Genomic DNA, 25,272 nt, shown 5'->3' with positions numbered 1-25,272 from the left:
GAATCTCGCTATCCTCAGTTAAATGTAGTGTTTCCTTACTTTGTATGCACTTAGACTTAAACCAAGTAATTCTATAACCACAAGGAAGAGATTTTTTCAGAAATCAACGTGTAAAGGATTGAAATGTGTTAAGAAAGTATCACAGGAATACTTTCTTAATCACGTTTGTAAAAGGTTTTCAAGAGAAGAACTGTAGAACCAGTAGAAGAAAAGTACAGTTGCCTACTCGAAACTCTGCTGACCCGTGATAAATGTGCAAATGGCTTTGATTCAGGTGCCTGAACTTGGCCAATCTCCTTGGTACTTGATACTCTGATATATTCCTATCTCAGACGTCTATTCTTATAAAGAGTCACAAATAAAAACCTGCTGTTCTCCATAAAGCTGATATCTCCATAAACCTCAAACCCTTATGGCAAAGAGGAAAGGAAAAAAGGAAAATCTCTGAAAGAAACCTGCCTGCACCTTCACCTGAGTATGAAATTAACGTCATGAAGAGTAAAACAAGAAACTGCCAGCCAGGATGGAAAAAAGAAGCCAGTCCACTAATGAATTGCCCCCCTCCCCCGTCCCGTCCCCGCCCCCCCCCCCCCCCCCCCCCGAAACGGGCGACACTCTTTTCTTTCACTCAGGATGCAGAACGTAAATCGCCACCCACGTTCCACTTTTGAGTCCAATAGGGAAAAAAAATAGTAACGAAGGAATTTCTGTAAAGCTATAAACCAGTTTCAATTACACCCTTTCTGGAAAAATCAGTCGGGAAGAAAAAAGCTCCAACACCAAGTTGCAGTGCTTTTTTTCCCCCGACTCCGTCACGCAGAATAAGTGGTTCCCTTACAGAGAAGGCATCCACGTTCAATGCTGCAAACGCATTTTAATTTATAGAGCACAAGTGTTGAAGACAAAAGGTCTCCCCTAAACTGGACTCGGTGATCAGCAAAGAACCAAGCGCCACGGCTGGCTTCCTGTTCTCCATGGAAGGGGGATAGCCCTTTCCTTAATTCAATCCTTCACGGAGACAGGAATGTTGAACCCACAAAAATACAACCCCGGAAACTGCTGCAAGTTCAAAAGAGTTATAGTCAAAGTATCTTAGCCGAAACTGAAGCTGTTAACAAGAAAAAAATCAAAGATTTCCGGCGCTACACGGAGACACAAGAGGACTACCCATTCACACAACCCAGACAAAACGGGGAGGGGAAAGCACGACGTCTCGGAAAGGCTCAATAAAAGAACGAGCGCTCTGCCTTACAGACCTGCGGTGCATCGGGATCGGCGGGAGGCTCTCCCACGACGGCGCCGCTGCTGCTCGGGCTCGGCTTCTCGCAGGAATCCCCGCCCAGAAGCTCCTCCGCAGACAGGATGGGCACCGGCGGCGGCGGCCAAGCGGCCTCGGGCACGGCGCGCGCCGGCGCCGCCACGCACAGGTTGTAGGAGTAGGGCAAGGTGCCCTCGCAGAAGTCGGCCGGGAAGGCGGCGCCGGCCACCGAGAAGCGCTGCGCGCCCAGGCAGCGCAGCACGGCGGGCGGCCCGGCCCGCCGCAGCCGCGCCAGCACGGCCAGCGCCACGCTCAGCACCAAAAGCGCCGACAGCAGCGCCAGCGCCAGCACCAGGTAGAACTGCAGCTCGCCCGCCGCCGCCTCGGCGCCCGCCGCCCGCTCGCTCAGCTCCGGCAGCGCCTCCTGCAAGCTCTCGGCCAGCACCACGTGCAGCGTGGCCGTGGCCGACAGCGCCGGCTGCCCGTGGTCCTTCACCACGGCCACCACACGCTGCTTGGCCGCGTCCCTCTCGGACACGGCCCGCGCCGTGCGCACCTCGCCGCTGTGCAGCCCCACGCGGAACAGCGCCGGCTCCGACGCCTGCACCAGCTCGTACGACAGCCACGCGTTGCGCCCCGCGTCCGCGTCCACCGCCACCACCTTGGCCACCAGGTAGCCGGCCTCGGCCGAGCGCGGCACCACCTCGAACGGCGCCGCCGCCGCCGGGGCCACGCCTCCCGCCGCCGCGCCACCCGCCCCCGCCGCCGGCCACAGCACCCGCGGCGCGTTGTCGTTGCGGTCCAGCACGAACACGCGCACCGTGGCCGTGGAGCTGCGCGCCGGCGAGCCGCCGTCCTGCGCCCGCACCGCCACCGCCAACTCGCGGCACTGCTCGTAGTCCAAGGAGCGCTGCGCGTACAGCGCGCCGCTCCGCGCCTCCACCGACACCAGCGCCGCCGCGCCCGCGCTGCCGCCCGCCAGCCAGTAGCTCACGCGCCCGTTGGCGCCCGCGTCCGCGTCCCGCGCCTGCACGCGCACCACCAGCGCGCCCGCCGCGTTGTTCTCCGCCACGTACGCGCTGTACGCCGCCTCCTCGAACACCGGCGCGTTGTCGTTCACGTCCGACACCTCCAGCACCAGCTCCCTGCTGCTCCACAGCGCCGGCCTGCCCCGGTCCCGGGCCACCACCGTCACGCGGTGCTCGGACGTCTGCTCGCGGTCCAGCGCGCTCGCCGTCACCACCTTGTACGAGCCGCCCGACGACGGCACAATCGACAGCGGCGCCTCGCCTGACAGCTCGCAGGACACCTGACCGTTCTCGCCGGAGTCTCTGTCCCGCACTTTCAGCAGGGCCACCACGGTACCGGTCGGTGCGTCCTCGGGCACGGGGCTCGAGAGGGACAGAATGGTGATCTCGGGCGCGTTATCATTTACATCCGTGATGTCTATCTGCACTTCACATTGACCAGTGAGCCCGCCCCCATCCCTTGCCTCCAGGCGGAAGCTGTATTTACTCTTCTCCTCGAAATCGAGGGGACCCGCTGTCCTGACCTCGCCGCTCTCACTTTCGACAGCGAAAAGGGCGCGAACTCCATCCAGGACGTTGCCAAAGGAGTAGGACACCCGCCCATTGGAGCCCGCATCCGCATCTGTGGCCACCACTCGCAGCACCAGCGACCCCGCCGGCAGATTCTCAGCCACTCGCGCATCGTATACTCTTTTACTGAATACGGGCGAGTTATCGTTTGCATCCGTCACATTAATGCGAACCTGTACAGTCCCAGACCTCGCGGGGTCCCCACCATCCAGCGCCGTCAACACCAACTCAAAAGAACTCTGCTTCTCCCGGTCCAACGCTCTCTCCAACACTAATTCTGGCTGTCTTTTCCCACCTGGGTTTTCATTCATGGCCAGAGAGAAGGACGGGTTGCTGGTGAGCTGGTAAGTCAGCAGCGAGTTGCTGCCCGCATCCTCATCTCGGGCCATCTCCAGGGGAAAGCTAGTACCGGGAAGCGTCCATTCACCGATCTCGAGCTCCAGAGCAGCACTGCTGAAGGCTGGGGAGTTGTCATTCACGTCCTCAATGGACACCTCGATGTGGAAAATGTTCAGAGGGTTGTGCACCAGCGCCTCGAAGCTGACAGAGCAGGACGCCGACTCGCCGCACATCTCCTCCCGATCCAGCCTCTCGTTCACGTACAGGTTCCCGTTTTCCTCGCTCACCGTGAAGTATTGCTTCTCCTCGCTCAGCCGCAGCTTGCGCGCCGGCAGCTCGTCCGCGCTGAGCCCCAGGTCCCGCGCCAGCGGCCCCACGAGCGAGCCTCTGCCCAGCTCCTCGGCCATGGAGTAGCGGACCCGCTCCGCCGCCGCCCGGCACCACAGGCACAGCAGCACCGCGGCCACCAGCGCTCGCCCACAGCCCGCAGCGCGCCTCTGCCGCCGCCTCACCGCCATTCTCTCTCGCCAGCGCTCGCCGCGCTCCTGCCTCCTGCCGCCGCCCTGCCTCCCTTCCAGCCGCTCTCGCCACACAGCGCAGGGGCCGCCGCAGCGCAGCGAGCCCGCTCTGCCCGCCTCGGACGCCGCTGCTCCCCGCCCAGCGCCGTCTCTCGCCGCCGCCGCCGCCGCTGCTGCCCGTGCCGCTGCCGCTCTGGCCGGCGCCGGGCGAGCGAGCAGCCTGCGGGGGCAGGACGCGGCGGCGGCGGCGGCTCCAGCACCGCTCGTTGGCGGCCAACAGCGGCACCCGGAGGCGCCGCGACGCCACTGCAGCCGCCGGATGGCCGCGCTCAAGGGGGCCCGGCTTTGCGCGGGGCTCGGCGGCTGCGCCAAGTCTGGGGTCTCTCCTCGATTGCAAACAGCGAGCGCAGAAGGAGATGCTTAATGCGACTCGAAAGAGAAGGATAGAATTTTATAGCTGCAGAAGTCTTTTCACTTCTTTCCATACTTAGGATATAGAGTAAAAAAGAAAATATTCAGGCTGGAGTAAACTGTAAGCAATCAGAACCTGCAAAACAGTTTAATGTTCTCTGCATTTCTAAATTTTGTTCATAAGAGTGTCTGACATTTGCCCTCTCTTTTTGTGAGAAAAAATTATCCCCAAAAGCAGTAAGTATTGTGTGTTAAAATAAAAACTTATAGTATTTCGACAAAACAAACTCCCAGCATTTACCATTCTTCTTCTGCTTCATAACTGTAAAGTGTCTATGTCACCGATGAAGATACATTATTTAAAATAGTAACTATTACTGATAGCAAAATGAACAGCTGAGAGACACCGCACGTTATTGGTCTCCACTTCAACATTGAGCCATTGACTATAACTTTTTAGAGGTGATCATCCAGTCAGTTTCTCATCCATCTAACAGTCCACCTGTCAAGCCTTACCTCTCAAATTCAGCAGCCACCACTTTAGAGGGGGACTGTGTGTGAGACATTTGTACACATTCTCCCACTGGCCTCTAGACTGCTCATGGAAACCTTGGGTGGGCTGGCTGTCCTCTCTGCACTTCGAGGACTGCACGAAGAGATGGTTTTGCAGTACTGTGCTACAGACAAAGTGTGGTGTGTCTGGGTGAACACACCTATGTCTGTGAAAGCCTTCCTCTTTACAGAGGAAACATCACAGGTGTATATGGAAACTGCACCTGCACTGGATAATTGAAACAAATGTGACCTTCCACACAAGATCAGGCACCCTGAAGTTTAGCTCACAAGAAGCAACGCAAGAGTAAGATATAATTGAGTTAGAAATTAAGAGATCAGGTGCAAAAACGTGTCATAGACCGCACTTATTGAGCAGAAGCAACTCAAATTGCTTGGTATTCCATCAGGCTCACACTTCTGTTAACTATGACATGTGACAAGATCAGATCTCTTCTTCTAGAGACCCGCCCCCCAAAGCTCCCATGTCTTCTCTCCATTGCTACACAGCTGTCAGGTTCCCTTCTGATTTGTTCATAACTGGCAAAACTTATCATGAGGGGATAATGCACTATGATTAGGCCCAGAGGAGAGGTATCTTTGCTCACCAGCATTCTCAACAGAAACTGAAGGATTCTAAAGCACACAAAGGATAAAAGGCTAAAAGAAAAGAGGAGTGGTCATTCAAAAGAGAACGGCTCATCAAATTAATGACTTTGGGCAAATCTCCTCCTCTCTTTTATCATACACATTGTTCCACAGAGATGTGACTCTACTAAGGTCATGTTTACATCTACTCCTCCCGACAACAGCAGAGCAGGAAGATACCTTCACTGTCTTTCACACCTGCTGTGGCAAGAGCAAGAGGCACTAACACATGACACGTTCCTAAAGGAAGCAATGCTGATAACTACAGGGAAACCTACATATACAAGAAACCAAGAAAATTAAAACCAAACTGTAAATCAAACAAGCAAGGCAAGGAAGCTTTAGAAGACAAAGGGATATTGGAGAAACTCACTGGGAATTCTTTCTGGTCTTCTCTGCAAGCTCTGAAACTCATCCCTGAGAGCACCTGGAAGATATTCCTATCTTAAAATGAGACCCTCAAATCTTTCTCTGGACTACATAGTAGGGTTTTCATTCTACGAGATATTTATCACATCTCAGCAAATCTTTTTTCTTTTTTTTTACAGTATGTCCTGCTAACTTTCCACAAATATGAAGCTGAAAGTGTAAACATATTATTATAGGCCTCCTCAAGCTCAGTCTTCTGAGAAGCTACAATGTAAGAGATTTACTTTTTCCTTCTGCTTTCCTCACAGGAGAAATTTATCTTAGGTGCTAGAAGTATTTGTTACAAAACAATACTCACAGTTTTAAAGACAAAAGAAGTGTTAAGAAACAGGGGAAATTACCTTCTAGGAACAAAGGCCTGAAAGAAGGTGTAATTGCAACTATGAAGAAGCTCCACATTGCACTATTACAGGGAGATGTGGATGGATAATGCATATTTCAAGCAGGAATAAGATGTTCATACTTCATCATTCGACATTAAAAGGTGAAAACTCAGGGACAAAAGGAGAATCACACTGCATAGTATTAGAAGTGTGCATCAAACAATGAAAGGAGTAAACTCTATGTCCTGTGTCCTTTGCCTCATGAACAGGACCAGAACTCTCTTCTCCAACCATTCAAAATTTGCAGTATCCTCTAATCTTCGTAACTTGCAAGAACATGTAATCAAAATGCCAGTTGTGCATCAAAACATCTGTAATGGTGTACCATGATAAGGCCATGTACATTTACCAGGAAGGGAGTTGTATTTCTCTGCAAGGTTCAATAAGCTGACATTTCAGATTATCTGAACAATAGTAGGTAGGCAGGAAGGGTGTCTAGTTGGTGAAATGTCCACAAGACATTCACACAGGAGGTCACTCCAAGAACCATAGCATCAGTTCTTCAGTGTACTTTCTTTGGACAACATAGAAGGGAAAACGCATGGAACCACAACTGTGGGCCTCATGTAACAACTAAGAAAAACTGAACCTTTACACCATCTCTACATCTTTTAGGCTTTTCAAGTGAGCAGCAACCATTTCCAACTGTCCTGTCTCTGCCCAGACAGAGTTTTTCACCCTGCCAAAACGTCACACAACAGTGAAACTCCCTTTGCAAACAGACAACATGGAAGGAAAGCTGCACACACTCGTTGTTTTCTGAGAAGAAGCATCACAACACGGATGCATGCAAAGAGATTTCCCTGCCCACCACAATACTTGGAGGAAATGTAAAAGGTTCTCACGTGCATAGGCAATAACAAAAGCTCCAACAAAAACCCAGTTGTCCGGCTATCAGCCCAAAGGCACCATCAGTCTAATTTAGCACGTGGCCACATTGGAACATACATGATTCACAAATTTAAACTCTAAGTGTACATCCATGCTCAATAGCTGCCATTCAAAGAAAACATCATGCAACAAGAAACCAAACTGATAAGCCTGCAACTTGGGCATTTGGGTTATGAGCAGTATGATATATTGAAAAAAACCCCAAAAACCCCCCACCTTCACAATGATATATGTAGTCCAGCAAAGAAGCCTGGGAACTAACAAGACATATATCTTGTTTCTAACAAGTACCTCCTCACACACAGCACCCCCAAGTCTCTCCTCAAAACCTTCACAGCTCACATCATTCTCACTGATCATCATTTGCACACAGACTGTGTCAAGGATAAAAGATGCACAGAAGCGTCTCCTTACCATGGATAATATTCAACTTCTCACCGCCTGTCTGTGACAAAGAAGAGCATTTCTGTGGATACAAATATTGCCTCTAGCAAGAATTTCTCTTGCTTCTTTCCAGTCCCGTGAGATATTTTTCTCTCTCACGGAAGATATTAGCAGAGTTCTATAAACTATGAACACCTGCGACCTTGCAAAGCTTTGTTTATGGCACAGTAGAAAAATATTTTGACAATGGATGTTTTAGGATTTTAGCCAACCACCCCAAGGGATGGCTGATCCTTTGACCAATTAGATTGTGAAGAAAAAAGTCTATAAACGAGTTGTAAAATAATTAAATAAATCAATCTTGCTGCACAATTCCTGCCTGCTGGATCTCTCTTCTCCTCCCTACCACTGCGGGACACAGTGATATATTTCTGCCGGTTATATTTCTATTTGGAATCTTTCTCTTTAGAGCTGTTAACATGAAAAGCATGTATAGGACGGTATGATCAGATAATATCAGACACAAAGTCCCACAGTTAGAACATCACAAAGTGCAAGGCAAGAAGTTAAAACCTGCAGAAAGAAAGAGATCATGATGTGCTCTTCTAGATTATGGCACTTCATCAAGGTCTTTAGCAGGTAGTAAATACACGGTTTACTCTTCCCAAAGCTCCCATTATGGCACATGTCATAAGTATATAATTAAGCTGTGAGTCAAGTATTAATGGCGACTTCTAAACACAAAGGAAGAACTTCCCAGGGTTCCCCATAGCGTTAGAATAATATGTCTTTTAACCAAAACTCTTTGGGAACACAGAACTCACATTGCACGGTGATAGAGATGGATCAAAACATCTCTTGTACCTTGCAACAGCCCCTCATGCACAGCTCCCATGGCTCACAACACCAACCCTTCATAAATTGCACGGTGCTTTTGACCCACATAATTTGCAAGCACAAGGCATCAAAGGGCCGGTTCCCAGACCATTTCTCTTCAACGTGCACCACCCACGGAGTTCACATTGATATCTACACATTTCTGTAGGAAGATGGAAGATACATTTTTCTGCTCACTAATATTATGTGAACAAATCTAAAAGTTCTCAAAGGGCAAAAAAAAAGCCGTCCTCGAGGAGAGACTGAGTCAGTGAACATCTGCACAGGAGCAATCGCTCCCCTCTTATGTCACCTTCTGCACCTTGAATCTCTTCCCTCTCTCCTTTGTATGGCTCCTCCCACGATATGTATTTTTAAGCCAGGGCACATTCAGACCGTTTTACAATAAGGTAACATTAAAGAAGGGGAATTAGCACAACACATCTCCTGTTTCCTGCCCTTCACAAGCAGCAGCCCACAGTCTTTCTAAAACAGTAACAATCTCCCATCTTCAAAACAGGCAGACAGGTTTCATCTAAGGACCAGTTGTTGGCCAGCCCATTTCTCCACCGAGGACACAAGGATCAGAGGATAGACAAATGCAAAGGCATTTTCTTGTTCACTGCTTTATCATGGAGACATGAAAAAGGATGAGCAGAACAGAAATGATGAGCAGCCAAGTTACACAAAGGGCCACTAACATTCTGCTTCAAGAAAATCTCACCCTGCTCTAGAACATGTGCTTTTGGGAAAACACGACACTCTGCAAATAAAGCAAACTTTCATGTGCTATCATAGCAACACGCCTGTTGCAATAAAATAAGCAGACATAATATAAGACAAAATATAAACAATAATCTAATATAGAAAAGAAGAGCTAAACACGACAGGAACACTGGTACTAGAAATTTCAGGGGACAAACTGAGAAATTATCTGCTGGGGGGAAATAAAGCAAGTCTCAAATATAACGATGTTTCAGCCACCAGAAACCTCATTTCTCCTGCCTCCCCCACCAAATTTAAGGCTGTGAAGGGACTCCACATGCACCACCGCGCAGAATGAGGCACTAGTATTTCGAGCGTCCCTAAATAAAGACTTGCCTTCTTGCCTGAAAATATTCCTATGTAGATGGCAGAACAAAAGGGGAAAAAGGCAGCAAAGAAGCAGAGGAAAACGTCTCGGTAAGATTCTGGTACGAAAAACTCACCGGTGCAGCGGCGAGTTCTGCGGGGCAAGCGCTGGCAGGGTCCTCCTGCCCGAGCAGCGGCGCGGGCTCGTCGGGCGGCGGCCGGGCCGGCAGGGTGTCGCAGCAGCTGCCGCCCGAGAAGCGCAGCTGGCTCTTGCGCGAGTCGGCCGTGAGCGACACCTCGTGCGAGTAGGACTGCAGGAAGGCGCGCACGCCGTCGATGCCCACGAAGTGCGAGACCGGCACGCCGCGCAAGACGCCGCTGTCGGCCGCCAGCAGCTGCTCGCGGCGCCAGCGGCGCAGGCGCAGCGCCAGCAGCAGCAGCAGGAAGGCGACGAACAGGCAGGACACGGCGGCCACGGCCAGCACGAGCCAGCGCGTCAGGCTGCCGGCCGGCTCGCCCGGCGCCGCCGCCTCGGCCGCGCTGCCCAGCTCGGCCAGCAGCTCGGCCACGCTCTCGGCCAGCACCACGCTCAGCGTGGCCGTGGCCGACAGCGCCGGCCGCCCGTGGTCCTTCACCACCACCACCAGGCTCTGGCGCGCCGCGTCGCGGGCCAGCGGCAAGCGCGCCGTGCGCACCTCGCCGCTGTGCAGCCCCACGCGGAACAGCCCCGGCTCCGTCGCCTTGGCCAGCTCGTACGACAGCCACGCGTTCTGACCCGCGTCCGCGTCCACCGCCACCACCTTGGCCACCAGCGCGCCGGGCTCCGACGAGCGCGGCGCCAGCTCCACGCCCGACCAGCCCCCCTTGCCCGATGCCCCAGGCGGAGCCGCGGGCGGGTAGAGCACCTGCGGCGCGTTGTCGTTCTCGTCCACGATCAGCAGCCGCACCGACACGTTGCTGCTCAGCGCCGGCGCGCCGCCGTCCTCCGCACGCACCCACAGCTCCAGCTCGCGCACCTCCTCGTAGTCGAAGGAGCGCAGCGCGTACAGCGCGCCCGTCTCCGCCTGCACCGACACGTACGACGACAGCGGCGCGCCCCGCACCCGCCCCTCCCACAGCCGGTACCGCACGCGCGCGTTCTGCCCCCAGTCCGCGTCCGTCGCGCGCACCGTCAGCACCAGCGCGCCCGCCGCGTTGTTCTCCGCCAGCCGCGCGCTGTAGCGCTCCTGCGCGAACACCGGCGCGTTGTCGTTCACGTCCAGCACCCGCAGCGCCAGCACCGCGCTGCTCTGCAGCGCCGGCGACCCGCCGTCGGCCGCCCGCACCGTCACGTTGTACTCTGACACCTGCTCCCGGTCCAGCTCTCTCGCTGTCACCACGCTGTAGTAGCTGCCGTGGGAGCTCTGCAGCCGGAACGGGACGTCCCTGTCGAGAGAGCAGCGCACCTCGCCATTCGCCCCCGAGTCATGGTCCTCCACGTGCAGCAGGGCAACCACCGTCCCCGGAGGAGCGTCCTCCGGGATCGAGCTCAATGCCGACCTCACTGAAATTTCGGGCGCGTTGTCGTTGACGTCTATCACGGTGATTACGACTTTCGCTATGTCGAAAAGCTCTCCTCCGTCATGTCCCTGCACCTCCAGTTCGTAGGAGGTACCTTCCTCGAAGTCTAAGTTGAGCATCAACTTGATAGCTCCTCTTTCTGCGTCCAGCTGGAATAGCTTCGAGGCTTTCACCGAGACTGTTTGATATGAATATTTCACGTGTCCGTTCAAACCCTCGTCGGCGTCGGTGGCCGTGACAGTGACGAGGGTGGAGCCCACGGGCAGGTCCTCGGGCACACGCACCGTGTACTCCGCCTGGCTGAACACGGGCGCGTTGTCATTCGCGTCCAGCACTGTCACACGGATCCGAGCCGTGCCCGTCCGTGCCGGATCGCCGCCGTCGATCGCCCTCAGCACCAGCTCGTGAAACGCCGCCTCCTCCCGGTCCAGCGCCTTTGCCAGCACCAGCTCGGGACGCTGATCGCCGCCGGGGCCCGCCTGCACGGCCAGCGAGAAGTGCTCGTCGCCGCTCAGCTCGTAGCTCTGCAGGGAATTCTGACCCTTATCAGGATCGTGAGCCCTGGCAAGTGGAAATCGCGACCCTGGGGCTGTCATCTCACTCATTCTCAGTTCAATTTCTGGTTCTCGGAAGCTCGGGGCGTTGTCGTTAATGTCCCTGATTTCCACTTCTATTTCATAAAACTTCATTTCCCCCTCCACTACCAGCTCACAGCGCAGCACGCATTGCTGCACACTCTCACACAGCTGCTCTCTGTCAATTCTCTCGGCCATCACTAAATGTCCCGTCTTCCCGTGCACAGAGAAGTACTGAGTCCTACCTCTTTCTACAATGTGGACACCATTGTCTCGGATCTCCGGCAGCTGCAGCCCCAGGTCCTTGGCCACGTCGCCCACGAACGAGCCCTTGGGCATCTCCTCGGGCACCGAGTAGCGCAGCTGCCCCCACGCCGCCTCCCACGCTGCCAGCAGGACGGCCCAGAGCAGAGCTCGCTGCCGCCGGCCCCAGCGCCTCCCCGCCGCGCACATCTCAGCCGCCGGCAGCTCTCCTCCGCAGACCACCAATGAGCCTCTCGCTTCCAGCCGCTGCCGCCGGCAGTCCCTCCGCCTTGCTGCAGAACTGATCCACACCGATGCAGTGATCGCAAGACCGCCCGACCGCCGAACCAGGAATCCAGCGATCCCGTGACAGAGCCGGTCCGCAGCGGGCGGGGCTGCAGCGCTCCGAGCTTCCTCTCGCTCCTCTCGGTCAACAGCGGCGCCCGCAGCCTCCTGCCGGCACTGCAGGCACCGAGCGCTGCCGAGCAATGCCCGCCCTGCCTTGTTCACGGGCAGCTCGCGGGGACGGCACATTCGCCACGGAGACATCATCCCTGCTTCGGCTTTTCTCCAGCCGATCTCCGACCCTTAATTGATCATTACCGGGAGAAATGTAGAGTCCTCCTCTGGCTGTTCCATTTCTATCGCTCGGGAAAGATCACTTACTAACCTGGATATAGCTTACTAAAAAAGGTTCTCGTAATATGACGCGCATAGTGTTATGAATCTTATCTTACTATTCTAAAAGTAGAGTCTCCATCACGAATTTTTATAACAATCATTATTGAATACAGCAAAATAACTGGGCTCTGAAGTAGGAAACGTGATATTCAGACCCTCCCCCGGGGAACTGCAGCTCTCAGGCTCATTAACATACGTTTGCCTTAAGCACTTAACACGTATTGCTTTAAGTACCTCGTTTCTATCCCGCTCTCCTGGTTTCAGGCCTTAGGTCACTTGGTCGCTTCCCGCATGTTTACTGTAAGCAGCTGCAGTGCACCTGGCCAGAATCATCTGCTCGTCTCCCATCAAACTGTAGGGGAAAGTACTTCAGAGTACAGCAAGAAGTACAGGTACATCTGCCTCGGCTCCGCTGCTTGTTCTACGGACTTCAACAGCAAACTGGCTGATTGCAGTTCTACGGCAGCTTCAGTTCGCTCTAATTTTTTTTTCTATACATGTGTTTTCCCGAAAGCAGTTTATTCTCCTCAGTACTTTTAAAATTCGGTTATAGAAACTGGATTGCATTAAAATATTGGAATACCACCGACACAGCTAATACAGACAAAGTAAATTTGAAGGGGTGATTTCCCCTCCTAGTAGGCCACATAAATTTATGCTTTGTATAATTCATACACATTTAAAAGTACACAATTATTTCTAAGGCTTGAAAGATGCGAGAAGTGGCTTTTGTTTACTCAGAAATCATGGTATGAAAGATTGATATTTGTTAGTATTCATCTAATCTTTGAATCCTCAGGTTAGTGGGACAACTTTTTCAGCAAAATATTGTAGGAGAGCAGAAGTACAGGTGCATATACCAAAGGATGCAGACAATTGTGGAGGTGCAAATGGAGTTTATTCAAGTGTCTAATCGCCGTAATTTTGCGTATGTACCTGGAGTTCCAGAAATCTTTTCAGAATGGGAAGAGCTGCTTCTTTTAAACAGGGAGACATGACAACTATTGCAAAAAGTGTCTGAGAGACCGATGTACCAAGTCAAAGAACCTCTCTTTGGGAAGAGGAATTGAATTAAAGACAGGCTATGAAATACTAAAGTCGGTGTTTTTGCAAGTTTGTGGAGGTTTGGAGGGGGTTTTTTGAGGTTTTTTGGGGGGGGGGGCGGGGGGTTGGTTTTTTGTGGGTTTTTTTGCTGGTTGGATGTTCGGGTTGGGTTTTTTCCGTTGGTTGGGGTTTTTTAGGTCACATGCTACACCTTTACTTGCAAATAAAAGGCAGATAATGAACAGCAAAAAAGAAGGACGTTCTGCCCAAGATGGGAGGAAAACAAACAAACAAACAAACAAACAACCCCACCAAACAACTGCAGATTTAAAAGAATTTCTGGAATAACTAACTGATCTTCTCTGGGCTACAATTCTTGTGGACACCTTATCTTAAAACATGGCCTACATTCTCCTCCTTCAGCAGGGAGGAAAAATGAGTAACTTTTCCATTGTGAAGAAAAGACGTACATTTCATGAAGGAAAAAAAATAAATCCAGCCCCAAGCATCAATTCCATTTTCCCTACTCTGTCATTCCCAGTCATCGTATCTGATTCTACAAAATAAGAATTCGTGTTCAATATCAAAATGAGAAACTGTATGAAGTACTTTGAAAATTCATGCCTGGATAAAATCTATCCATCCCATTAATGCTGTCATCTGTGTAGCAGCATTGTGCAAAAGATCAGAAGACACATGGCGGAACAGGAAGGAGCAATCTGTCATATTCCTTTGGGAAACAGCAATACCAACGATTTTGCGTTAGAGAAATAATGCCTGGAAGAAAACAGCCTCACTACTGCTACCATTTCTGCATCAGCCTTCCAGCAAAACCTGGGAGGACACACCGTAGAGCTTTGATAGGAATATGCAACTTCCAACAGCACAAAAGTATTACTCAACATTTGTTCAGGTGTCAAACAGGTCCAAGTACACGAGTTCGGGGAAAAGGGGATTGGAAGAAAAAATTTCAAACACCAAGCATCCGCCTTAGTTTTCATACAGGAAGATCCCTAATTTACGGCGTCCACGAGCCAAAAGGAGACCTCTGGTCAATACCTCTCAGGTACTACCAACAAAGAACCAAATGCCGCGGCTGACTGCTTGCTGAGAGTGGAAGGAGGATACACTCCAGCATTCCTTCATGGACTAATAAGTAACCCCAAAAACACGAGGCGGGAAAAACGAAGGTAAAAGGCACCATGCCTCAGAAAGGCAAACGGAGAACAACGGGAGTACTCAGATTTACAGACCTGCAGTGCGCCGGGATCGGCAGGCTGCTCTCCCACGACGGCGCTGCTGCTGCCCGGGCTCGGCTTCTCGCAGGAATCCCCGCCCAGAAGCTCCTCCGCAGACAGGATGGGCACCGGCGGCGGCGGCCAAGCGGCCTCGGGCACGGCGCGCGCCGGCGCCGCCACGCACAGGTTGTAGGAGTAGGGCAAGGTGCCCTCGCAGAAGTCGGCCGGGAAGGCGGCGCCGGCCACCGAGAAGCGCTGCGCGCCCAGGCAGCGCAGCACGGCGGGCGGCCCGGCCCGCCGCAGCCGCGCCAGCACGGCCAGCGCCACGCTCAGCACCAAAAGCGCCGACAGCAGCGCCAGCGCCAGCACCAGGTAGAACTGCAGCTCGCCCGCCGCCGCCTCGGCGCCCGCCGCCCGCTCGCTCAGCTCCGGCAGCGCCTCCTGCAAGCTCTCGGCCAGCACCACGTGCAGCGTGGCCGTGGCCGACAGCGCCGGCTGCCCGTGGTCCTTCACCACGGCCACCACACGCTGCTTGGCCGCGTCCCTCTCGGACACGGCCCGCGCCGTGCGCACCTCGCCGCTGTGCAGCCCCACGCGGAACAGCGCCGGCTCCGACGCCTGCACCAGCTCGTACGACAGCCACGCGTTGCGCCCCGCGTCCGCGTCCACCGCCACCACCTTGGCCACCAGGTAGCCGGCCTCGGCCGAGCGCGGCACCACCTCGAACGGCGCCGCCGCCGCCGGGGCCACGCCTCCCGCCGCCGCGCCACCCGCCCCCGCCGCCGGCCACAGCACCCGCGGCGCGTTGTCGTTGCGGTCCAGCACGAACACGCGCACCGTGGCCGTGGAGCTGCGCGCCGGCGAGCCGCCGTCCTGCGCCCGCACCGCCACCGCCAACTCGCGGCACTGCTCGTAGTCCAAGGAGCGCTGCGCGTACAGCGCGCCGCTCCGCGCCTCCACCGACACCAGCGCCGCCGCGCCCGCGCTGCCGCCCGCCAGCCAGTAGCTCACGCGCCCGTTGGCGCCCGCGTCCGCGTCCCGCGCCTGCACGCGCACCACCAGCGCGCCCGCCGCGTTGTTCTCCGCCACGTACGCGCTGTACGCCGCCTCCTCGAACACCGGCGCGTTGTCGTTCACGTCCGACACCTCCAGCACCAGCTCCCTGCTGCTCCACAGCGCCGGCCTGCCCCGGTCCCGGGCCACCACCGTCACGCGGTGCTCGGACGCCTCCTCGCGGTCCAGCGCGCTCGCCGTCACCACCTTGTACGAGCCGCCCGAAGATGCCACGATGGACAGCGGCGCCTCGCCCGACAGCTCGCAGGACACCTGACCGTTCTCGCCGGAGTCTCTGTCCCGCACTTTCAGTAGGGCCACTACAGTGCCGGTCGGTGCGTCCTCGGGCACGGGGCTCGAGAGGGACAGAACGGTGACCTCTGGGGCGTTGTCATTCTCGTCAGTGATGTCTATTTGCACTTCACAGTGACCAGTGAGCCCGCCCCCATCTCTCGCCTCCATACCGAAGATGTATTTATTCTTCTCCTCAAAATCCAGAAGACCCGCTGTCCTGATCTCCCCTCTCTCGCTGTCGACAACGAAAAACAAAGGTACGTCGTCTGGGACGTTGCCGAAGGAGTAGGAGACCCGCCCGTTGGAGCCCACGTCCGCATCTGTCGCCTCCACCCGCAGCACCAGCGACCCCGCCGGCAGATTCTCTGCCACTCGTGCCTCGTAGACACTTTTGCTGAACACGGGCGGGTTGTCATTGGCATCTGTGACGTTGACCCGAACCTGGACAGTCCCGGACCTCGCGGGGTCCCCACCATCCACGGCCATCAGCACCAACTCAAAAGAACTCTGCTTCTCCCGGTCCAACGCTTTCTCTAGCACTAATTCTGGCTGTCTTTTCCCACCTGGGTTTTCATTAAAGGCCAGAGAGAAGGACGGGTTGCTGGTGAGCTGGTAAGTCAGCTGCGAGTTGCTTCCTGCATCGGCGTCTCGGGCCGTCTCTAGCGGAAAGCGAGCACCGGGAAGCGTCCATTCACTGATCTCGAGGCCCAGAACAGGCTTCCTGAAAGCCGGCGCATTGTCATTCACGTCCTGGATGTCCACTTCAATGTCGAAAATGTTCAGCGGATTGTGCACGAACGCCTCAAAGCTGACAGAGCAGGACGCCGACTCGCCGCACATCTCCTCCCGATCCAGCCTCTCGTTCACGTACAGGTTCCCGTTTTCCTCGCTCACCGTGAAGTATTGCTTCTCCTCGCTCAGCCGCAGCTTGCGCGCCGGCAGCTCGTCCGCGCTGAGCCCCAGGTCCCGCGCCAGCGGCCCCACGAGCGAGCCTCTGCCCAGCTCCTCGGCCATGGAGTAGCGGACCCGCTCCGCCGCCGCCCGGCACCACAGGCACAGCAGCACCGCGGCCACCAGCGCTCGCCCACAGCCCGCAGCGCGCCTCTGCCGCCGCCTCACCGCCATTCTCTCTCGCCAGCGCTCGCCGCGCTCCTGCCTCCTGCCGCCGCCCTGCCTCCCTTCCAGCCGCTCTCGCCACACAGCGCAGGGGCCGCCGCAGCGCAGCGAGCCCGCTCTGCCCGCCTCGGACGCCGCTGCTCCCCGCCCAGCGCCGTCTCTCGCCGCCGCCGCCGCCGCTGCTGCCCGTGCCGCTGCCGCTCTGGCCGGCGCCGGGCGAGCGAGCAGCCTGCGGGGGCAGGACGCGGCGGCGGCGGCGGCTCCAGCACCGCTCGTTGGCGGCCAACAGCGGCACCCGGAGGCGCCGCGACGCCACTGCAGCCGCCGGATGGCCGCGCTCAAGGGGGCCCGGCTTTGCGCGGGGCTCGGCGGCTGCGCCAAGTCTGGGGTCTCTCCTCGATTGCAAACAGCAAGTGAAGAGCCTCTTGTTTTATGTTTAGCGGAAAACCTAATGGTTACAGCACCAACAGTCGTGTCATACCTAAAAGGGTTTTTTTTTGTAGCTGTATGGGACATTTAAGTTAGGATTATGTATTGCCACAGACCTTTACATCTTGAGGTTGGAGGTTGCATGAAAACGGAGAAGGAAACAGATACGTGGGTCAGAACAATAAAGACGCTCCCTCTTGCACAGTCAAAGATTCGAAATCCTGAGTCTAGGGTGCATCTAGGACCCAGAGCTGCACAAGAAAATCCTGTCATTTCCAACCACTGCTTTCACCTTTTCCAAACTCACTCTATCAGTTTATGCTAAAACTGCAAATGTTTCATCTTCCTTTCCATGTCTCTGGAGCCCATCCAAAAGTGTAAATTTGATGTTATTTTAAAAAGTCAAGGTCTAGTTCTGATTTAGAACAGTTATTAAAACTGATGAAGAAATGTGAAGCCCATAGTCAGTGGACCTGAACTCAGAGCAGAATCACTGCCCATACCTTGCAGAAAAAAAGAAACTGCAATACATTACACTCACTCTTATCCAGGAGAAAATCAAATTCAGTGCTGATGGTTGAAACCCCAGATTCTAAGGCCTGCCATAAGAATTGACTTCACTTTTGTATTGGTTTAATTTTGGGAGCTGCTACACAAAAGTCCTATCAACTGGCCAACCCAGATGTCTAAGGATAGCACGAACAGCAGTAAGCTTCTAATAATTTCTAATAATTAATATAAAACCCCCAAACCTCGATCTGACTTCACTGAGGAAGTTCTGTGGTCTTCAGGTGCTTTACCACAATTCTGCCTTAGAATGATCATCCCCACAGATGGTGAAAGGCCACTAAAATCTCAAGATGCAAGCTAGGTAAAATGCACTGGTTTGAAAGGGCTACTACGCCTCTCATGACTGGGCCTAATGACTTCAGTAAACCACAGACAATGCCTTTATTCAGAACAACAAAAATGCTTGGCAGTAAAACCAAAGAAGCCAAATCAAACACTTCCCACTCTCCCACGTGGAACTGGTTATTCCGTGTTGTGCCACTTCTAGGCCTGTACTGTGTAGGAAATCACAGAGGGATGCATAGTTGGGTAGTCCTGAGAGACATAAGAACAATCCCTAGGTAGGTGGGATTGACCAGCAGCACTCTACAGTCTCTACAGTGTTCCAGAGCTTGCCAGAGGGAGATCAGAGGTGACTGCTGCTATGCAATAATGCTCCTTGGTCTTGTTTAATGCTTATTACCCACTTGGAGTAAGCAGTAGGTAGGGCTGTGTGCAAGTGGTCTCCCCAAGGTCCTTCTTGCAAAGCAAGAACCTCACATCTCTCACTCATTTCTGGTTATTAATAAACAAAACCAAAAGCTGTTACTGGCCCCTGTGAGGTAAATACCAGACTCCTCTAAAGTACAGTTAGTTTTACACTTCTCTGCTTAAGAAAATAAACTCCCAGAACACCCAAAAGTCAGTAAAGTCTGAGCCTGCAACCAAGGCCCATAAGCCTTACTTTGGACTACATTGTAGGGGGGTTAATATCTGGAAATTCATCAGTTCTTGCAAAATTTCCTACTTTGTGGCTCATTAATTTCCTAGAAATATCAAGCCACAAGTCGAAATGCAGTATCAAAGGCCTTTATGCGATCAGGACTTACGGGAACCTCAGTTTTGGCTTCTATAAAATTTTCCTCACATATAACATTCTGTCTTCGTTTGGTTTTAAAGGGAAGTCAGTATGTCATGCAACACAACACAAGTTGCAGACACAAAAGAACAGCCTGCAGATAGAAAATATGAACCATAACATTCCAGGAAACAAAGCCTGAATCCCACCAATCCATGGTGGGAAATTGTAATTACTGCTTTCATGAAACTCTCAGTCAAAAAGCCACAGAGAGCTATAAATGGAGAAAGGAAGTTTCACACAGAAATTATAAGGTGTTCTACCCATACATCAACAATCTCACGTCTCCAATTCTACAGAACTTGCAGTTCTGCTTCTGAGGCCCGTAATTGGGAAAAATAATTCATGAGATGATAATGCATCATGATCATACCAAGAAAGAAGGTACATTTGCGTGCTTAGTGGTATTCTCAGAAGAATGACATGCAGTCATCCAACAGAGAATGGATCATCTCACTATTTGCTTAGAGGGAATCTCTTCTCCCCTCTTATCACATGCACAGTTCCACAGAGATGCAACTTCTTCTAAGGTGTGTCAGTCTATCAATCCATAACAATACTGAAACAGAAATGTACCTCCCTTTCCTGCTTTCCACACCAGCATCAATGTGACCAGAAAATACATTCCTAAATGAAGGTATGTCATTACTTAAACTAAACCTACGTACATGGAAGATCAGAAAAGACGGGGAGGGGGCGGGGGGGGGGGGGGGAACCGAAAAAAACCCCAAAGATAAAAGAAAAAGAGATGATCAATATAAATTGATAAATAAAGAAGTGTTTCAGAGAAACTGACAAGGAGGACATTCTAGTCTTCACTGTTGGCATGGAAATCCATGCCCAAGAGCACCTGGAACTCACTGAGTTCTCAAGCTGAGAGTGTGATGTTGAAGTCTTGCTCTGGACTACACTGTAAATGGTTACATTTTTTTAAGCAGTCATCATCTCTCATTGATTTTTCTACTATGTGGTCTGCTCCTCTTACACAAATAAGTGGCCCTAAGTTTAAAGGCCTTATTATAGGTCTCATTCTCAAACTACATCTTCTGAGGATCTGCAATAGATTCTTTTACCTCCTGTTAATTTTTCCTAGCATATGAAATTTTGTCTTAGTTCATTGAGATATTTGCTGCAAAGGAACACTCACGCCTTCTGACGCATTACAGTCCAGAAAAGGAAAAAAAGGAACCACAACATTCCAGGAGAGAAAGGCCTGAAAGGAAGTGTAGTTACAACTGTGAAGAAGCTTTCCATCACAACATTCCAGAGATATAAGCTTGCGCCTCAAGGCAGAGAAAATTTTGCCAACAACAGATCTTTGGATGAATTCAATTATTGATCTCCCCCTGAAGTGCATCTGGACTGCAGTGTCAGGTGACTCTCCCCTTGAGCAGGGACAACTCTCAAGGCTTGCCACTCCCTAAAAAATACCTTGTGTATTTCACCCACATAGCAAGTAACAGAGTGAACGTTCCCATCAAACTTTGCTAAGATGCACTTCAATGAAATCATACTGAAAACAGTTTTAATAACAGCTCTGATACTGATTCTTTAAGCAATCTAAATTGTTCCTTTGCAACATCTACACATGCATCATCCTTCTAAATGCAGATTTATTGTACAAATGCTCTATTAAAAGAAGACTAGCATTGCCTTTCAGTCCAGGGAAACCAGGATCATAAGAAAAAAAAAAAAAAAAAAAAGGCAGAGGCATTGGGACCAGGCATGACATCAAACCATTATTCAGCCAAAACAACATTGATGCACCTGTGTATCAATGTCTTTGTCTCAGCAACTGCACAGCATCAAGGTACGGATGGAAACTGCTCTGCCAGCTTTATAATTTGAACAGCTACATATTTTTAAGGACTGTCAGCCAAATAAATAACCAGTTTTAGATCATAGTAACCAAGGAAGCCATAGGAAAGCCACAAAAGTGAAGGAGTCACAGCTTGACATTTCCTGCTACGCCTAATGTAGCAGGTACACAAGGAGAGTGTCCAGTATCGAGAGGCACAGATCTCCAAGTAACATCTTTGGAGAACAAGAAGAGGAAAATGCACAGAAGCACAACAAAGGGATTCATATACCAGCTAGGGGAAAACGAACATTTACACCAACACTTCAAACTACACAACAGCAAAGCCTTCCAGCTGCTCTCCCTCTGTGCAGACAGAATACTTCAGCATCCTCAAACACTATGAAAAAAAGGAAGCTACTTTGAAAACAGATACCATTGAAAGACGTTTCCCACACAATCTTTCCTTACGGAGAACAAGGATCACAAAATAGATCCATGCACAGGACCTTCTCTGCTTAACACACCCACTTCAAGTAGCATGAAATGTTCTAACTGGTATAAGCAATATGTAACTCAGATAAAGACTCAGTCACTAGAATCAGTTCCAAGACACCATCATTCTTCCTTAGCACATGGGTATTTTGGAAGATAACTCGTTTTGCAATCATTAGTGCAATGTTTGCACCTATGTCCAAGAACTACCTTTCAAAGGAAGAGCTGTACAGGATATAACAGTGGATAAAGTTGTGAGCACTGATGATGAAAAGCAGCAAAACATTCTCTTGCATAGTGCAAGAGACCCGCAGGGAAAAGCTCCAAGGATTTACATCTATGAGCCCTAAAAAACTCAAAGGGTTTTTATGACATTTGTAACATGCAAGCAATTTTGCCATCTACACTTGGAAGAACTATCAAGTCACTAAAGCTAAAATATGAGCTGTTTTCCTGGAGATACTGGATAAATGGGCAGCATGAAAGATAACCACGCCATTAATTAATCAATTAATTAATGGCCTCACGCACTTCCCGGCACAAGCAACATTATTTCTCCAGGCTCCTCCACCAGTGGCGAGAACACTGATTGTACAGGCATCTCCTGCCTAGGTCAGCAAAACTCCCTATGCACGACACAGACCAGAGGGGAGTAGCAAGGGGAAGTGTCGCGGAGGCAGCCTGGACCGAGGAACTCACCGGGACTGAGGTGGAATCCACGGGACGAGCGCCGGCAATATCCTCCTCCCCGAGCAGCGGCGCGGGCCCGTCGGGCGGCGGCCGGGCCGGCAGGGTGTCGCAGCAGCTGCCGCCCGAGAAGCGCAGCTGGCTCTTGCGCGAGTCGGCCGTGAGCGACACCTCGTGCGAGTAGGACTGCAGGAAGGCGCGCACGCCGTCGATGCCCACGAAGTGCGAGACCGGCACGCCGCGCAAGACGCCGCTGTCGGCCGCCAGCAGCTGCTCGCGGCGCCAGCGGCGCAGGCGCAGCGCCAGCAGCAGCAGCAGGAAGGCGACGAACAGGCAGGACACGGCGGCCACGGCCAGCACGAGCCAGCGCGTCAGGCTGCCGGCCGGCTCGCCCGGCGCCGCCGCCTCGGCCGCGCTGCCCAGCTCGGCCAGCAGCTCGGCCACGCTCTCGGCCAGCACCACGCTCAGCGTGGCCGTGGCCGACAGCGCCGGCCGCCCGTGGTCCTTCACCACCACCACCAGGCTCTGGCGCGCCGCGTCGCGGGCCAGCGGCAAGCGCGCCGTGCGCACCTCGCCGCTGTGCAGCCCCACGCGGAACAGCCCCGGCTCCGTCGCCTTGGCCAGCTCGTACGACAGCCACGCGTTCTGACCCGCGTCCGCGTCCACCGCCACCACCTTGGCCACCAGCGCGCCGGGCTCCGACGAGCGCGGCGCCAGCTCCACGCCCGACCAGCCCCCCTTGCCCGATGCCCCAGGCGGAGCCGCGGGCGGGTAGAGCACCTGCGGCGCGTTGTCGTTCTCGTCCACGATCAGCAGCCGCACCGACACGTTGCTGCTCAGCGCCGGCGCGCCGCCGTCCTCCGCACGCACCCACAGCTCCAGCTCGCGCACCTCCTCGTAGTCGAAGGAGCGCAGCGCGTACAGCGCGCCCGTCTCCGCCTGCACCGACACGTACGACGACAGCGGCGCGCCCCGCACCCGCCCCTCCCACAGCCGGTACCGCACGCGCGCGTTCTGCCCCCAGTCCGCGTCCGTCGCGCGCACCGTCAGCACCAGCGCGCCCGCCGCGTTGTTCTCCGCCAGCCGCGCGCTGTAGCGCTCCTGCGCGAACACCGGCGCGTTGTCGTTCACGTCCAGCACCCGCAGCGCCAGCACCGCGCTGCTCTGCAGCGCCGGCGACCCGCCGTCGGCCGCCCGCACTGTCACGTTGTACTCCGACACCTGCTCCCGGTCCAGCTCTCTCGCTGTCACCACGCTGTAGTAGCTGCCGTGGGAGCTCTGCAGCCGGAACGGGACGTCCCCGTCGAGCGAGCAGCGCACAGCGCCGTTGGCCCCCGAGTCATGGTCCTGCACGTGTAGCAGGGCCACCACGGTCCCTGACGGGGCGTCCTCAGAGATGGCGCTTACTGCCGATCTCACCAAAATCTCTGGGACATTGTCATTGACGTCTGTCACAGTAATCACCACTTTTGCCGTATCATAAAGAGCACCACCATCATATGCCTCCAGGTCCAGCAGGTAGGTTTTACCTTCCTCGAAATCCAGGTTCTGCCCCAGGGTGATTGCTCCCGTCTCAGAGTCCAGGCTGAATATCTGTGATGAAGCCGCCTTCTTTTTTTTAAAGGAGTATTTCACTTGTCCATTCAGCTCCTCATCTGCATCGGTGGCCGTGACAGTAACGAGGGTGGAGCCCACAGGCACGTCCTCGGGCACACGCACCGTGTACTCCGCCTGGCTGAACACGGGCGCGTTGTCGTTTGCGTCCACCACCGTCACACGGATCCGAGCTGTGCCCGTCCGTGCCGGATCGCCGCCGTCAATCGCCCTCAGCACCAGCTCGTGAAACGCCGCCTCCTCCCGGTCCAGCGCCTTCGCCAGCACCAGCTCGGGACGCTGATCGCCGCCGGGGCCCGCCTGCACGGCCAGCGAGAAGTGCTCGTCGCCGCTCAGCTCGTAGCTCTGCAGGGAATTCCGGCCCGAGTCCGGATCATGAGCCTCTGTCAGTGGAAATCGCGACCCCGGGGCCGTCATCTCGCTCAGTCTCATATCAGTATCTGCCTCTTGAAAGCTGGGGGCGTTGTCGTTGATATCCGCAATCTCCACTTCGATTTCATAAAACTTCATTTCTTCCTCCACTATCAGCTCACAGCGCAGCACGCATTGCTGCACACTCCCGCACAGCTGCTCTCTGTCAATTCTCTCCGCCGTCACTAAATGTCCCGTCTTCCCGTGCACAGCGAAATACTGCGTCCTACCTTCGGAGACAATGCGGACGCCGCGATCGCTGATCTCCGGCAGCTGCAGCCCCAGGTCCTTGGCCACGTCGCCCACGAACGAGCCCTTGGGCATCTCCTCGGGCACCGAGTAGCGCAGCTGCCCCCACGCCGCCTCCCACGCTGCCAGCAGGACGGCCCAGAGCAGAGCTCGCTGCCGCCGGCCCCAGCGCCTCCCCGCCGCGCACATCTCCGCCGCGGCACCGCACCACCGAAACACCGCGAGCAGCTCCCTACCGCCGATCGCCGATCTGTCTCACGCTCCTTCTCGGGCTCGCCGCTCCCGGCCGCTGCCTCTGGCAGTCCTCCGGCCTCGGTTCAGCACGGTTCCGCACCGCGGGGACGATCGCAGACCGTACACCCGCTGAACCAGGAATCCAGCGATCCCGTGACAGAGCCGGTCCGCAGCGGGCGGGGCTGCAGCGCTCCGAGCTTCCTCTCGCTCCTCTCGGTCAACAGCGGCGCCCGCAGCCTCCTGCCGGCACTGCAGGCACCGAGCGCTGCCGAGCAATGCCCGCCCTGCCTCTCCCATGGCGGTTCGCGGGGACTGGATATTTGCCACAGAGATATCGGTTCCCGTGCAGCGGTGACCTCCTGCATTGGCTTTTCTCCAGCCGATCTCTGCTTTGATCCTCCAGATCACGATCGAGAGGAAAACAGAGGCATGCTGTGGGCGTGGTGCTTCTACCGCAGGAGATACTAATCATTTACTAATGGCAATATATGTAAATTAAAGCATAT

At 54.1% G+C, this 25,272-nt stretch overlaps 3 protein-coding genes across 5 annotated transcripts in view; all 3 read right to left on the bottom strand.

Moving 5' to 3' along the window:
• Nucleotides 1-25,272, bottom strand: part of LOC309578480 (protocadherin gamma-C5-like) — a gene marked incomplete at its 5' end in the record, with an annotated part of 214,695 nt that overhangs the window by 135,328 nt on the left and 54,095 nt on the right. The gene's annotated exons all lie outside the window — the stretch shown is intronic.
• Nucleotides 1,093-3,834, bottom strand: LOC309578641 (protocadherin gamma-B5-like; the record flags this gene model as incomplete). Its single annotated transcript, XM_082291405.1, is given in 2 exon segments — nt 1,093-1,233; nt 1,236-3,834. Coding segments are annotated over 2 exon segments (2,619 nt in total). The 5' UTR covers nt 3,714-3,834.
• On the bottom strand, nt 9,018-24,721 carry LOC309578640 (uncharacterized protein; the record flags this gene model as incomplete). Its single annotated transcript, XM_082291404.1, is given in 7 exon segments — nt 9,018-9,050; nt 9,496-12,063; nt 12,066-12,131; nt 12,137-12,162; nt 12,165-12,323; nt 14,711-15,377; nt 22,934-24,721. Coding segments are annotated over 7 exon segments (5,307 nt in total).

Source organism: Coloeus monedula (genome assembly GCF_965178545.1).
Source record: "Coloeus monedula genome assembly, chromosome: 15".
Lineage (NCBI taxonomy): Eukaryota > Metazoa > Chordata > Aves > Passeriformes > Corvidae > Coloeus > Coloeus monedula.
The sequence above is the reverse complement of the archived record's forward strand: the minus strand, read 5'-3'. Positions and strand labels throughout refer to the sequence as shown.